Source organism: Leptonychotes weddellii, chromosome 2, assembly GCF_054177405.1.
Source record: "Leptonychotes weddellii isolate Sample4059 chromosome 2, ASM5417740v2, whole genome shotgun sequence".
Taxonomy (NCBI): domain Eukaryota; kingdom Metazoa; phylum Chordata; class Mammalia; order Carnivora; family Phocidae; genus Leptonychotes; species Leptonychotes weddellii.
In genome coordinates, this window is record NC_138370.1 from 86777023 (window position 1) to 86793124 (window position 16102).

Here is a 16102-nt window from a genome sequence, read left to right on the forward strand (position 1 = left end):
GGGGGTGGCTGGGTGATAGACATTGGGGAGAGTATGTGCTATGGTGAGCACTGTGAATTGTGCAGGATTGTTGAATCGCAGATCTGTACCTCTGAAACAAATAATACAATATATATTAAGAAAAAAAAAAGAAGATAGCAGGAGGGGAAGAATGAAGGTGGGAAATCGGAGGGATAAACCATGAGAGACAATGGACTCTGAAAAACAAACTGAGGGTTCTAGAGGGGAGGGGAGTGGGGGGATGGGTTAGCCTGGTGAAAGGTATTAAAGAGGGCACGTTCTGCATGGAGCACTGGGTGTTATACGCAAACAATGAATCATGGAACACTACATCAAAAACTAATGATGTAATGTATGGTGATTAACAATAAAAAATTATTTAAAAAAATTAAATCTAATCAAGGACCATAGCTGACCTGACTGGACAGCTTTTTATAAAGACAAGATTCTCAGGAGCTTGATCTACCATAAGTGTAATGTAAGTCAGCAGAAATGGTTGCTGAAAAAGCTATTTAAAACTGAGGCTGCATGAAGAATAAAGTATATAAATCAAAAAATCAAACATTAAAGAACTATGCACTGGTCCTACCACATCTGGAACATCGTAATTAGTTTGAGGCATTACATTTTACCCACACCACCCATATATCACAGAACATCCAGAGAAAACAAATCATGTTCCTGTGAAACACAAATGTGTGGCCAGGAGAATACATAAAGGCAAGAAGCATCTTGCCTTTGTATTCATAATGCTCACTCTGTATTTTATTACATGAATGGTATCCCTGAGAATGCAACAGTGTACAACACCTAACATATATTAGGGGGCTCAATAATCACCTGATGAAAAAAGAATGTGAAAGATTAGATTATCAGAGAGCAGTAATTATCAATCCTGGATGCACATTAGAATCTTGAGGGATTGGGATATTAATACCAATGCCATTCTCACATTATTTTCAAAGCTTCCTGGGTGAGCATAAAATGCAACAAGCATAAAGAATAAAATTTTTCAAGTGTTCCAGGCAGTATTAGTGTTAAGTAGAAAAATAAAAGCACTTTCAAAAACAAAACATGCTGACTCAAATCATTTATTCATGAAATATTTACTGACCCCCTAGCACAAACTGGACTAAGATGAGTGTGGCAAAGCATCTGCCTTCAAGAGTGTCAAGTTTAACAGACACAGCAGTGAGATTCTAGTACTCTTTATGCTCAGACAAAGCTATCAGAGCTCAATTTAATACAAAAAGCAGCAGCATGAGAAGTTATAAAACTGGTTTTGAGTCCAGGCTCTGCCAATAGGCAAACTGAATGATTTGGGGCAAGTATTTTATTAACATTGTGAACCTATTACTGATCTAAAAAAAAAAAAAAGGAATGAATAACAGAATCTCTAAGGTTATAAAATGTTTCTTTCACTAGGAGGGAGTCAGCAATTGGCATTCTTTATAATCCAAATGTACAATTCAAATTAGTTTATTAAAAGAACTAGACGGAAATACCTCTGGACAAACACTTAGAAATATTTAGACAGATGATCTTACCATAATAGAATACCAACCTTGTAAATATACCTTAAAAAGCTTGAAAATATAAATCCAGCTGTTTTTAAGTACTTAAGCAAAGTGAATTTTCTTCCCAATATGGATTTAAGATTTTATTTATTTGAGAGAGAGAAAGAGAGCACACGTGCATGAGCAGGGGGCAGGCCAGAGGGAGAGGGAGAGAATCTCAAGCAGATTCTGCACTGAGCACAGAGCCCCATACCGGGGCTGGATACTACAACCCTGAGATAATGACCTGAGCCAAAATCACAAGTCTGACACTTAACTGACTGAGCCACCCAGGCACCCCTACTCTGGATTATTTTCTATTCAAATAATAGTAAATGTCTTTTTAATGCAAGCCTAAGATTTCTGTCCTACAAAAGAAGGAAGACTACTACCACAAAGTGATAAAATGAACATCTAAGAACACCCACAGCATAAAATTGGCTTATGTAAACTTTCTGAAAAGTTAAGTAAGTCTTAAAATGTAATACTCTCCTCACTAGTAACTGATCTAGTAAATAAGGTTTTTAAGAATTACAATAAAGAACTGTAAAAGATTTCATAAAACTTACAAGAGAACAGGATGAGGTCATTATCCTCAAATAATTAGATTTAACTTATAGTGTCGTACAGAATTAAAGGGAAGCAAATTTCAATTCTAAATAAGGAGGAATTGTTTTAAAAACTGGGGCTATTCAATTAATAGGATAGATTGGTTTTAAATCCTACAGTCCACATTACTGGATGCTTTTAAACTAGGGTTAGATGATACTCTATCAGGAATGGCATAAAGAGTTTATGTACTAAGTGAGAAGCTGTACTAGACTACTAATAAAGTTCAGTGAATTCTGAAGATTCTTTTGGCTCTCTAAATTTCTCTCGTTTAGTGTACAGAAACTTTAAATGAGTATTTCTCCAAGAGCCATTCACATCATCTGTATCAGAATCACTTAGTGGTGCTTTTAAAATGTATATTCCTCTGTCTCAAAACTCCTACCCCTTCCCCCAGACACAGAATAGAGATCTTAAGAGGTCCAAAAATCTGCATTTTTACCAACAACTTTAACACATTAAAATCATTTAGGTTATACTAGACAGAACGCCAATTAGCTTTAGATATGTCCCACAAAGATGCCAAGAAGGAGAACAGAAACAATTTTACTAAGTCTTATATGGTGTTTTTTATTGCTACCTGGTATTCCCCATTGCTAGGTACAAGATGACACTCAAAATGACAAGAGATTTAATTTTTAAGCTCCTGTCCCAAACCACTAGCTAAATAATAAATGATTTTATAAGAACCTATACTCATCCTTTTAAGAAACTAAATATAGTATGGAGTTATGTCATACAAATGACAAATTTTATATTTTATTCACCAAAGTCAAAGAAAGCTGTGATTCTGGAGAACACATAGACAATTCTTAGATAGTTAACAGACATTCAAGGAAAAAAAGAACCTTTCTTAAAGGAGATTGAGATAAGTTTAAGTGCCTGAGAAAGTATCAGACCTGACTAAAAGAAAACAATCCAAAGAAATTTAGTAAGCAAATTAAATCTAAGAAATGTATCATCTACAAGAATATATTTTTGGAAAAAGTAGATTTAAAAGTAACTACTTTTGAGGGTAAGAATAACTGGCACTATCATATATTACCAATGGGAATGTGATTTGGAGGGTAACTTAATAACATTTTTCAAAATTGCAAATGCATACATGCCCGTGATTCTACTTCCAGGAATTCATCTTAGATTATAAATATAATATAAAAAGGTCATTCACTATAGCATTTTGCTAGCTGAAAAAAATTAGAAAACAATCTAAATTTCCCTCAACCTACAAGTGGTTAAATTATGATACCTTTATACAAGGACATACCATACAGTGAGACACAAATAATAATGAGGAAATTCTTTACATACTCGACATGGAAATATTTCCAAGATACATTATTAAATGAAAAAAGCAAGATGCAGAAAAGTATGAGCTGTATTACCTATTCATACAAAATACAAAAAGAAAAAAAAAAAGAGAATATGCATTTACTTCTATAAATATAAACTATCTTTGGAAAGAAAAACAACAAACTAGTAACAATGAATGCCACTGAACAAAAATGGGTGCCTGGGGACTAGGATGGGAGGGAAATTTTTCACTGAAAACCCTTCTGAATCCTTTGAATTGTGAATCAAGTAATGTATTTTCTATACAAAGAAAATAAGCTTAATGTTAGAAAATAAATCTTTTCCTTTTTACAATTTATTAAAGCCAAACAAAAATAGCATCTTATATACACATGGAACTGAAAAATTACCTGTAAGAGAAATTCCTAAGAAATGGGTATAAAATATATAAATAACAAAAAATCAATTTAAAAAACAGAAAATATCACCACCTGAAAACAAAATTACTACCCATATAAGGATCTCAAGCTTACACATGCAATTGTTATAAAAAATTAATGGCAAGCAAAGAAGAACCAAATAACAGTAGTATTTAAAGTATTTCAATACTTTAAATTAAAGTTTAAATTAAAGGGGTAAATTAAAGTTTTGCAACACTCAGGGCTTTATGAAAACTATACAAATGAGCCCTCAAATTGTTTACTGACATAATGTCTGAAAAACAATTCAAATATAATTACATAATTCTGTAATACCTCCCACCAAAGAAAGAAGTAAATTACAAATTCACATTATTTATCTTGTGTTCTAGTTACTTCCTACTCATTTGACAAATTAAAAGGATCCAGATCATAACCAAAGGTATGAAAAAGGTAGCAAAAAAACCAAATGGGCATTTAAGATTTTTCTTATTTTAAGGATTAAATATAAGCTTTTAGACTTGAGAAGTTCAAGGAAACATCTTTTTCCAAAAGAAAGGGGAAAAATTTAAATATTGTGCAAACAAAAGTGTACATTCAAGGTATAATACATCTAACTGGCTAATTTAAAATATTAATTCTTCTCCTCATAAGATAGAAGTCATATTATGCCAAGTATGATCACAAGTTACCATGAAATGAAAAGCTCAATGAAACAATGAATGTATTTTTTTACCTTAAATAAAGGATCATGTATGCAAAATCTGATTTTATACTGATATAAAATATATTTACTTAGGGAAAGACACCAGGAGGTACGGAAATCCCACTTACCAACAAGTATACTGCTGATATAAACTGGCTGTATAAAGTGACTCAGCAATGCTCCCTGTACACCAAGCACTTCCCATCTTGTCAATTTGTCACTTGAGGACATACTGCTTACTCTATTAACAACATCTGCAGGACAGTAGACAGTCAGATAAATTTTGCCTTCAACAGCCACATGGAGACTCAGTTCTTCATTGGCTTCAAATGCAGATACAGAATGTGGATTAAGACGCCTAGAAAAAGGAAAGGTTTTTTCCTTTAAAAAACAAAGTATACACAATGGAGTATTACTCAGCTGTAAAAAAGAACAAAATCTTGCCATTTGCAATGACATGCATGGAGCCAGAGAGTACTCTGGTAAGTGAAAGTCAGTCAGAGAAAGACAAATACCATATGATTTCACTCATATGTAGAATTTAAGAAACAAATGAGCAAAGGAATAAAAGAGAGAGAAAGGCAAACCAAGAAACAGACTCTTAACTACAGAGAATGCACTGATGGTTACCAGAGGGGAGGTGGGCAGGGGGATGGGTGAACTAGGTAATGGGATTAAGGAGTGCACTTGTTGTGATGAGCACCGGGTGTTGTATGGAAGTGTTAAATCACTATACTGTACACCTGAAACTAGTATTACCCTGTATGTTAACTGGAATTTAAATAAAAAAATCTAAAAAATAAAAAACAAAGTTGACTAGATTCTAGAGGGGAGGGGGTGGGAGGATGGGTTAGCCTGGTGATGGGTATTAAAGAGGGCATGTATTGAATGGAACACTGGGTGTTATACACAAACAATCATAGAACACTACATCAAAAACTAATGATGTAATGTATGGTGATTAACATAATAAAAAAAGAAAAAACAAAGTTGACAAAATAAAATCTATATGTACTTAAGAATTGTTTTCAAACCTAACTTGCCAATGTACATTTAATTCTAGTAACAGAAACATATGCAAAACTAAAGCAAGGTAGGAATGGAGTGACTTGGTTCCACAAGATTAATACCAAAGAGAAATTAACCATATGTAGACCTTATGACAAAGATAAATTCTTTTTACTGCCTTTATGTCCCTTAAAATCAAATGGAAACCTAATTTTTGTTCCTACCACAGTTATTTTCTTTCTCTGTATGAAAATTTTTAAAAACTACAAAGAAAATGAAGAAAAAAAAAAACCCTGACAATTTGTATTCAAGATTCTTCTCCAATAAAATGTTAAAAAATTAAATGTAAAATCATTTGTCCTGAATTTTTTCTCCAGGAACCCTCCTTGTCCTTGTTTTCAAAGGTGTAACTGGAAGAATTTGTAACAAAATTTTAACCATGGTTATCTCTAGATAGTCAGACTTGCTTTCTCCTCTGTGCTTGTCTGTACTGTTTAAATTTCATGCTGATGCTACCCATTCATCAAGATAATGAAGTTTTGGCTACAAATTGACCAGAAAAACAAACTGCATTTTTCTTAGCTCCTGTATTAGTATTTGAGAGTGCATAAATCCATGCTTTCCTAACATTTATGAAGCCTTAAAACTCGAAAGAAAAAAATTTTCAACAGCATAGAAAGAAAGTGGTAGAGTACATGGAAATATTTAAGTAGTAGTAGTGTATCAGATTGAGTGGAGGGGAGGAGTGGAGAGGTAGAAATAGATCAGATTGAGTAGTAATAGATCAGATCTGATTGAGTGGCCCTCTAGCAGGCCACAAATAACACCTCAAGCCAGAGGGAGAATACGAACAGATATGAATTTACTTGTTCTATTGTTGTAGGGATTCAGAATATATGATACAGCCATCCTGATTGCTTTTAAAAACAACTTCCATGATACTTACAATTGTGACTTAATTTGAGCTGACCCTTTAGGCAACTGGTTCATATAGAGATAAATGTTGATAATCTGTTTGAGAGTGAGTAGATTAGAAGCTGGTTCTGTACAAAATATTGATTTTTCCATCATAGCAGGATTTTTGCTGTAGAAGAGTAGAAGCTGTCTATAAAAGTACCTAAAATAAAAGGGTTATAATTTTATCAAGTAATAAAATTTTAAAGTAATTTATCTTAAGTGTCATATTCCTATTCATATGTGTTGTGAGCAATGTCCCTCCCCATGTGGAAAGTTTTGATATTGATAAGAACTCTGAAAATAACTTTAACCTTATTTAATGAAGCATTAAATCCTGTAAGAAGTCCTCAACTGGAGCCCAGTCTGACATGTGATCTGCCTAAAAGTGCCATTCCTGGACTACCATTCCACTCATTTCACATTTGAGTCCTCAATTGTCATATCCTGCAAAAGACCCATTTCTCTACTGATCCCTCTCTTTGTTCTCAGACAGTTCTGCTTTCAGTCTCCTACCTGAAGTGTCAAAATTCTGCCTTGCTTCTACTTTCAGACAAACAACAACTGTGGTTGCTGCTCCTTAGTGGTTTTAAAGACAAAAACACAGAAGTACAAGAACAATACAATGAAGACCATAAGTTATACTAAGATATGAAACAAATCTCCTGAAAAACTAATACTAATCACATCAGGGGACAAATACTATTTTGCTTATTAAATAAAAAACATGATTTTAGCCCTTTCATCAGAGATAGTAAGAAATAGTAAGAAAATTCAGCACAAGCATATAATAGGGCCAAGCATGGGAAGAAATAAACATAGAAGAGGTAATTTTAAAGAGGTCAAATAACTTAATAAGCACCAATGAGGATTAAAGGACAACGACTTGCATTACCTTCATGGATTTCTCAAAAACTTTCCTTTCCTTTTAAGATTATATGATTCTTTCCTTATAGAGATATGTACTAAAGTTTTTCAGGCAAAATAATGTCTAAATTTGTTTTAAAATACTCTACCAAAGAAAATACCATCAAAAAAAGTGAGGATGCATAGGTTAAATAAGAACAGCAGAATGCTGATAACTAGATACGCTGATAATTGGATATGCTCATTGGATACTGGTATCAGAATGCTGATTAACTGAATGATAGAATTCATTATCCTATTCTAACTTGTGTTTGAAAATTTCCATAAAAAAGTTTTATAAAAAGTAAGCTCAATGGCTTAACAGAACCAAAATCTGGTGGATCCTAGAGAAGAAAACAAATTTCTCACTTTTCATATGAAGGGACTTCTAAGGAGTAACATTCCTGGCTTTTCTCTCCTACCTGCTATTTACTCCTTTTGTAAGGAGCAGAGTGACTACTGAAGAATTTGGGAAAAGAAACTAGGTATGCTCACCTCAGCCCTTTTCTCTCTCTTTAAGATCTGCCAGCCTGTACGAACTTATAGTTATAAAACAAACAAGTCAGGAGGATAAGTATAACAAAGGGAACAGAATCAGTAATACTGTGATAACATCATATGGTAACAGATGGTGACTATATTTACCATGGCGGTGAGTGTAGTGAGCGTTGAACATTAACATGTATAACACTGTATTATCAACTATACTTTAATTAAAAAAAAAAAAGAATACCATATCTACATTCTGCTATACAGTAAACTTTGCATAGACCTCATAAATGGAAACTTACTGGTTTCTGGCAATGTCTTTGGATAAATATGACTAATTTGGGGGGAGGTGAATATTACCAAGCCTACTTGGTCCAGATATAAAGCTATATATTCCAATTACTTTGATCAGTAATAAAGATGGTATATTAAAAAAAAGTTGTAGAATTCTTAAAACTGAGTTCATAAGGTATCGATAATAGAAGCCACTAAAATCCACAGATTATAGACACTGCAGTTACTGTAAGGTTTTCAAAAATGACATGGAAAGACTGTCATATCCATGGCTCAATGATCAGTAAAATTCCATTTGTGAATAAAGATACTGATAGGTGGTTACTTTGGGCTGAAAGCATTAATATTTGGTGGCATTAAATATACATGTTACCTTACCTAAGGAGAGACCTTCTTGCTGTAACAACAGCATGAGTGTCATGTAACACTCTTCCATTTGGCTTAATGCACTGGCTGTAATTGTATTCACCTGTGCCTATAGCTACAACTTCATGCTGTCCAGCTGAAAGGAAAAGGTTAACAGTAGCAGGTTATTTTGACCTCCTTCTTCCCTATGTTCAACCTCTACCTTGCCATTTTAGAATTACTTATATTGACCAAAAAGATGGAAAAATTCCACAGTTCCAAATAAGAGTTCTAGGAAACAATTTTTTTAATAGCTCAATAATATTTCAATAGAAAAGTTATTTTAAAATAGTTCACTTAAAATTTTGCCACAATCAATAAAATCAACAGATAACCTTAGTTTTCAAACATGCACTTATTTCTTCTACATCTAGATATGTTTGGCTTACTAGAGACTTCATTTGCCATTCTACTTCTGCCTTAAAGTTATCTGTAGTGGCTCTCTTTTTTTCTTTTTAAGATTTTATTTATTCATTTGAGACAGAGAGAATGAGAGAGACAGAGAGCACATGAGAGGGGGGAGGGTCAGAGGAAGAAGCAGGCTCCCCGCCGAGCAGGGAGCCCGACGTGGGACTTGATCCCGGGACTCCAGGATCATGACCTGAGCCGAAGGCAGTCGCTTAACCAACTGAGCCACCCAGGCGCCCTTTTTTCTTAATCCACTCAAATTCTCTACAAGTCAGAGTTTCTCTGTTCTACTGACACTGCTTTTTTAAAGATTTTTTATTTATTTGAGAGAGTGTGTGTGCAAGAGCAGGGGGGAGGAGCAGAGGGAGAAGCAGACTCCTCACTGAGCAGAGAGCCCCGCGTTGGGTCCCCTGCTTGGTGGGAAGTCTGCTTCTCCCTCTCCCACTCCCCCTGCTTGTGTTCCCTCTCTCACTGTGTCTCTCTCTGTCAAAGAAATAAATTAATAAAATCAGGCTTCCCACTGAACAGGAAGCCCGATGAGGGTCTCAATCCCAGGACCCCAAGATTATGACCTGAGTCGGAGGTAGATGCTTAACCAACTGAGCCCCCCAGGCACCCCTAAAACTGCTTTTTTAAAGAAAAAAAAACACCTTATTCTTTTTCTAATAGTTTTGCTCCATTTACTTTTTGCTGTACCCCATTTGAGATTTCCTTATACAATTCTTTTTTCCTTTCACATCCTATGAGGCCTTTCTATAGTGTAGTCACTAAGCTCATTGCTCTTTTTTCTCTAGAATATTCTCCTGTTTTTTCTTTTACTTCCATGTTGATGATTTCAGAAAATCTCTAATTTTAGACTTTCAAACAAAGTTCCAGGTAATAAAGTAGATGCTAGGAATAAAATGTTGAGCAAGACATGCCCTCATGAAGCTTCTAATAAGAGACAGAAAAAGACTAAACAAACCACAAACTTTGATACGTGCTTTAAAGGAAAAAAAATATGGGGCCAATGTAAGAATAATGGGGGAAGGTTACCTCATGCAAACTAGCTGCAGAATCTCTCTTTATGAAATTGAAATTTAAGTTTCAGTATGAAGAGTGAGCAGTATGAAGAGTGAGCAGCACGAGTGAGCTAAAGGGTATTGCAGTCAAAAGAAAGAGCTTGTGCAGACCCTGGGCAAAGAGAGACCAGTATAGCTGCTCCAGGAAAGAGTGAAGGGAATGGCATAAGATGAGTTTAGAAAATGAAGCATCATAAACCATGCTAAGGAGTCTGTGGATTTTACCCAAGAGCTATGATGAAGCTACTGAGGGTAAGGGAGTGAAAAACCACACTGGGTTACATTTTAAGATCACTCCTTTATGTGGAGAATGGTATAAGTTCAAGAACTGAAGACATAATGATTTAAGACTTGAGTAATGAAGGGTGGTTGGAAAAGAATAATCAGATCTGAGAGTCTGGAGACATAATAAACCTTAGAGATAAATTGTAGGGTATTAGGGAAAGGACTTAGCCTTTTCGTCTGTCTGAGCAACTGGGGAAATGCCATTTACTGAGATGGAGAAAGCTGGAGGAGGAATAAAATTAGATGGGAAAAACAAAAAGTTCCATTATCACAAATGTAGCTGCTCTAGTAAGGAGCGGATGGTGATGGTAAAAGTATATAGTGTCAGTGTAAGCTCTGGAATGGTGATGTAAAGTTCTGAGTTATAAATAGAAACTCAGTTTCTATTTCAACTCTGTAACTCGACCTGCCATGTTTCAGGGAGATGCTAGCTTGATAATGCAGGAAAAAGAGGGGATAACCAAAAGAAGGAATGCATCAAGATGTGAGAGGGAATGGAACCAAAATTTAAGTGAAGTGATTAGCTATAAGAGGAAAGATCCTTCTTCCACTCACAGTAGAGAAGATGAGCACAAATTACATAGATATGGTGGTAGAGAACAGAAGAAAGTTTTGATTTGACAGCTTCTTACAGACACAATTAAAAATTATGAGGCATGGCCATTAGTTGAAAGCAAGGATGGAAAAGAGAATGTAGGATATCTGAGGACAAAGGAAAGTATGTAATGGACATTTCAGGGAATATGATCAACCCTACTGTAGACACAGGCTGGCTGGGCAGTGAGGAATACCCATTTGAGGTTTCTAATACATTTTAAGTATGTATTGATTGTGTGAGTTACTCCAGGAATATGTACTTGATTTTACTCAGTCTTTCCCCACCCCACATTCACAACTGTATTTCGAAACCAGATTTATTACTCTCATCCATGCTATTCACACAACTTCACATCAGCTTCCACATTCCAGTGTATACGGAAACACCGTTCTCTATGTGAACTTGAAATGTTATGTTTTATTCATCTCATTTCATCTATCATTTGTTGTCACTTTCATCTTATCACATCAATTTCTAAAAAAAATTTTCTTTCCCTATTCATTCATGTCTGTCTCAACTCTAACATAAGCAGCTCCATCACAGTCACCTAAGTTATGATTCCCTAATTCAGGCCCAATCCTCATAGTATTTAAAAAAAAAAAAAAAAGTTGGCAATTATTGCTTAAACATCAACTTACTTTAATCATTACAAATGTAATTTAAGCTTTTCCTAAATGCCAAGTACTGTGCCAAGTATTTTATTTATATTATCACATCTAATCCTAGTAACTCCATGTAGAGGTTATTTCTATTTTTAAGAAGTTAGAAGAAAACTGAAGCAGAGAGATGTTAAGTATGTAACATGCCCAAAGTCATATAAGTAGCAGAGCTGAGTCTTGTGCTGTTCCCAACAATTAACAGTACTGTATCAATCCCTAACCAAAAGTCTTTCACCACTTACTATCTATCTCATTAAATCCAACTTCTGACTGGATTTTAAATGACTCCATAATCTGGTAACATCTTATCAACCTAAGTATATTCTGTATTACCCCTGTATATATATACTTCTCTGCACTAGTAATAAATTTCTCATTGTTCCATAAAGTTTTCTCATTGCTGCTTTCTTCCTTTATGTCTTTCTCTCTCCAAAAATGTCCTTTCCTCTATTTATCCAAGTCTTATTAACACTTAAAATTTAGTACCCAAAGATTTTCACTCTATCAGTTCTCTACTATCTATGAATTCTCATGCATTTTTGGATTACAGAAAATAATTTTATATATAGGTATCTGTATATAGATATATATACAAACAGATAGTTTTACATATAAACATATCTATAGACATATAGATTTTATATATAAATATCCATATCTACATATATCTTCTCTCCCCACCTAAATTATAAAAACTCCTTAAGAATAGGAACCAAATCTTAAATTTGTTTTATATCATCTCTAATATCTTACTCGGAAATGAATATAAAATCCAAATACTTTTAATTAATGATCAACCTAGAACACTAAAGGGTAAATAAAAGATAAAATGTAGTTGGAATCATATCATAATACGCACAAGAAAAAAAGTTTCATGATTTTTCATATTGTAATCCTTTCTTACTTAAAAGAGAAAATATGTTCATTTTTATCTAGACCTTCTCAATGTTTGTTACAATGAAAATTAGATTTCAGGTTGGTAGTAGTTCCAACAGAGTTATTGTTTAAAATGTTAGGCATTTTACCATTCTGCAGTTCTCCATTAGTTTCTGGTTAGTATACTTTAACTTTGAGAGCCTTTGTATTTAATGATCCATACCCACTAGAAAAGGCCACTTCAAATCAATCAATGCAACACCATTGTAAAAAGGGTCAAAGATAGTTAAAATACTACTATATATAGCTCAAATGATTAGGATATTTAATAGTTGTTCTACAAACCAACACATCCCAAATATTTGGACTTACCTCTTTCAATTATAAAAGCAGCCAAGGAATTGCTACATTTCAGATATTCTGAATGATTGGAAATTAGTTGATTAAATGTTTCTTTAACAATCTGTGAAATCTTTGCATACTGAATATGTCTTCCTTCTGGAAAAAAAATGAAATGGCATATGAATTTGAAGAACATGGTGCTTTCTCCCCGAGGCCTCTATTATTCCTATTATATAACATTACAATTGAGTGAGTTTGTAATTTATAGATATGGGAGAGCAAATTATAATTTATGTCATGATTGATATTTTAAAGCATTCAATCTAAAAAAAGACTGTATTATTGAGCTTTTTTTTTTTTAAAGATTTTATTTATTTATTTGACAGAGAGAGAGAGACAGCCAGAGAGGGAACACAAGCAGGGGGAGTGGGAGAAGGAGAAGCAGGTTTCCCGCAGAGCAGGGAGCCCAATGCGGGGCTCGATCCCAGGACCCTGGGACCATGACCTGAACCAAAGGCAGACGCTTAACGACTGAGCCACCCAGGCGCCCCTATATTATTGAGCTTTATGGAAAACTCCTTGTAAAAAAATTTCTTAATACTACATATTAGAATTATTGATCTACATTTAATGAAATATTCAAAAGTCATACAAGACACAAGTCATTTCTTTGAATAGGATTATCCCATATTGCCAACCAACATCTCACTGAATGCCAGTAATCTTCCTTCAACACTGTGACAATTAAAATAAACTCCTTAGGGGCGTTTATTTTAGACTTCTTTAGTTTCTTTAGAAACTTCTCTTTCTCTTTTTTTAAAAAACATGACAGAGCTTAAAATTAAGATTCTTGGGTAAGGCCCTGGCCATTTGTTGCTTTGTGTATCCCTAATGAAGAACCATTGTTCTAGAGAATGAGAGGTCACAGAATCACCTAATATAGTTTTTCTCAAAGTTTAATTGTAAGCCACTGATAGTTCCTGATGTTTCATGATGGTTGCTAAGTAGTCTATCAAGGGGTTCGCAGTCCATTTCATATTTTGAGGAAAAAAGCAATGAAACAACTTTGCTGTCATCCATTATATATTAAATGAATAACTATAATTTGCACAGAAATCATTTTTACCTACTTAATTATCATTACATTAAAAAAAGCACACAAATGATAAAAGTATGATGTTAGCAATCTAAGCTAACATTCTGCTAATGGGACATAACCCATTTCAGTTAGGCCACTTACATGCTTTGTTTATATTTGTTAAACTTTAATTTTTGTTACTATTGTAATGCTCTCTTCTTAGCAAAAACAAATTCACATGATCAAGAATAATGTGAACAATCACAAAATTCATCACAAAATGAAGCTCTGAGAGAAAAAAGAATGAATAGCTATATTCTTCTATCTTATCACAAAGCATATAATGTGGAGGTGCCAATTATTACTATAATTGCATATTAGCATATATTTCACTAAAGTTGGTACAACAAAACCATCAATGTGTGGTGTATAAATTAGTCTTTGTTCCTTACGTAGTAAAAATACGAGAAGTACTCAGCAACTTGGCTCTGCATATCACCAAAAACTCATGATACAGAAGAAGCAGTATCCATTTAATGATATTTAACTTTTTTTTAAAGATTTTATTTGAGAGGGGGAGAGAGAGCACAAGAGAGCACAAGACGGGGGAGGGTTGGAGGGGGAAGCAGACCCCCCGCTGAATGGGAAGCCTGATGCAGGGATCTATCCTGGGATCCGGGACCATGACCTGAGCTGGGATGGCAGAAGCTTAACTGAATGAGCCACCCAGGCACCCCAAATTTAACTTTTTTTTCACTGAAACAGCAATATAAAAATATACATTCAGAAGTTCCCTCACCAAATGCAGGCAATGTTACCAGTTTCTAATAGAAATTTTGAGAATTTATAAATATATATAACTTCAAAAAACAAAAACTGGTTCATGCTAAAATGCACCTTTTGCATTTACTTGGTCTTGGACATCACTCAAGAGTAGACATTAGTATTACCTCATCCTTCTTAATGAGTCCATAGAATGAATGTACTATAATTTGTTTGATCATGTCATATATAATTAGCAAGTACTGTGTTATGATATAGAGTAGAAAAACACACTGAGATTAGTATAGAACAAGAATTGTGTATGGGGTGGGGCGCCTGGGTGGCTCAGTTGTTAAGCGTCTGCCTTCGGCTCAGGTCATGAGCCCCGCTTCGGGCTCCCCGCTCAGCTTCTCCCTCTCCCACTCCCCCTGCTTGTGCTCCCTCTCTCGCTGTGTCTCTGTCAAATAAATAAAATAAATAAAATAAAATGAAGTAAAATAAAATAAAATGAAATGAAAAGAATTGTGTATGGGGCAAAAAAAATATTCTGCTACACATTTAAAGGTTGCACCTAAATATCATAAAGAACATCTGGGACTTAACAACATACTAGTATACCTCTTGATCTTAATTCAATGTTGAAGAAATAATATTGTGAGTATAACCAAGTCTCAGTTACTAAATGTATCTCTTATTACCAATGCATGTAAAAAAATAAAAAGCAAGTGTAATACCATTTTCCTTATACATACACCCTGGCTATTAAGGAAATAAAATGTTCTCCCAAATTACTGAAAATGAAGGATAAGATAAAAATATGACATACATAATGCCATTTAACACCATTTCTTTGATTTCGAGTAGCTAATTTCAAGTGATCTTCAGTATCATGGGTAACCTGAACCTATCTTCAGAGCCAAAATATCACTTTTTAAAAATTTTTATTTATTTGTTTAATTTGGGGGGGGGGGCAGGAAGTACAAAGGGAGAGAGAGAATCTTAAGCAGGCTCCATGCTCAGCATGCAGCCCAATGCGGGGCTCCATCTCACAACCTGGAGATCATGACCCGAGCCAAAATCAAGAGTCAAAACCTGAATGGACTAAGCCACCCATGCACCCCAAAATAATTGCTATAATTTTAATGAAATGTGGCCCAGTTAGAAATAGAACAAAGCAGACAGGCTGTGAAATAGTGATACACTCTATAACTGGCCCAACAGGATATGTTTTGGAAATTATTATGGATCTCAAATCTTTTTTCTTCAAAGGCAACAACATCCAACCCCTGTGTTTACCCATAAGCTTGAAGGATGAGGTTTGCTCTCCGTTTTCTGACAACTTGACTCCTGTCTGAGCCTACTAAACTTGACTCTAATCATGTATTTCTTTAAAC

At 34.5% G+C, this 16102-nt stretch overlaps 1 protein-coding gene across 1 annotated transcript in view; it reads right to left on the minus strand.

Annotated features, from left to right (window-relative positions):
• Positions 1-16102, minus strand: part of ADAD1 (adenosine deaminase domain containing 1) — a 42203-nt gene that overhangs the window by 14187 nt on the left and 11914 nt on the right. The window contains exons 6-9 of the mRNA XM_081813120.1: positions 12899-13024; positions 8613-8736; positions 6538-6708; positions 4614-4941 (exon numbers count right to left, since the gene is read on the minus strand). Of these exons, the coding sequence (XP_081669246.1) occupies positions 4614-4941; positions 6538-6708; positions 8613-8736; positions 12899-13024 (749 nt within the window). The remainder of the gene's footprint in view (positions 1-4613; positions 4942-6537; positions 6709-8612; positions 8737-12898; positions 13025-16102) is intronic.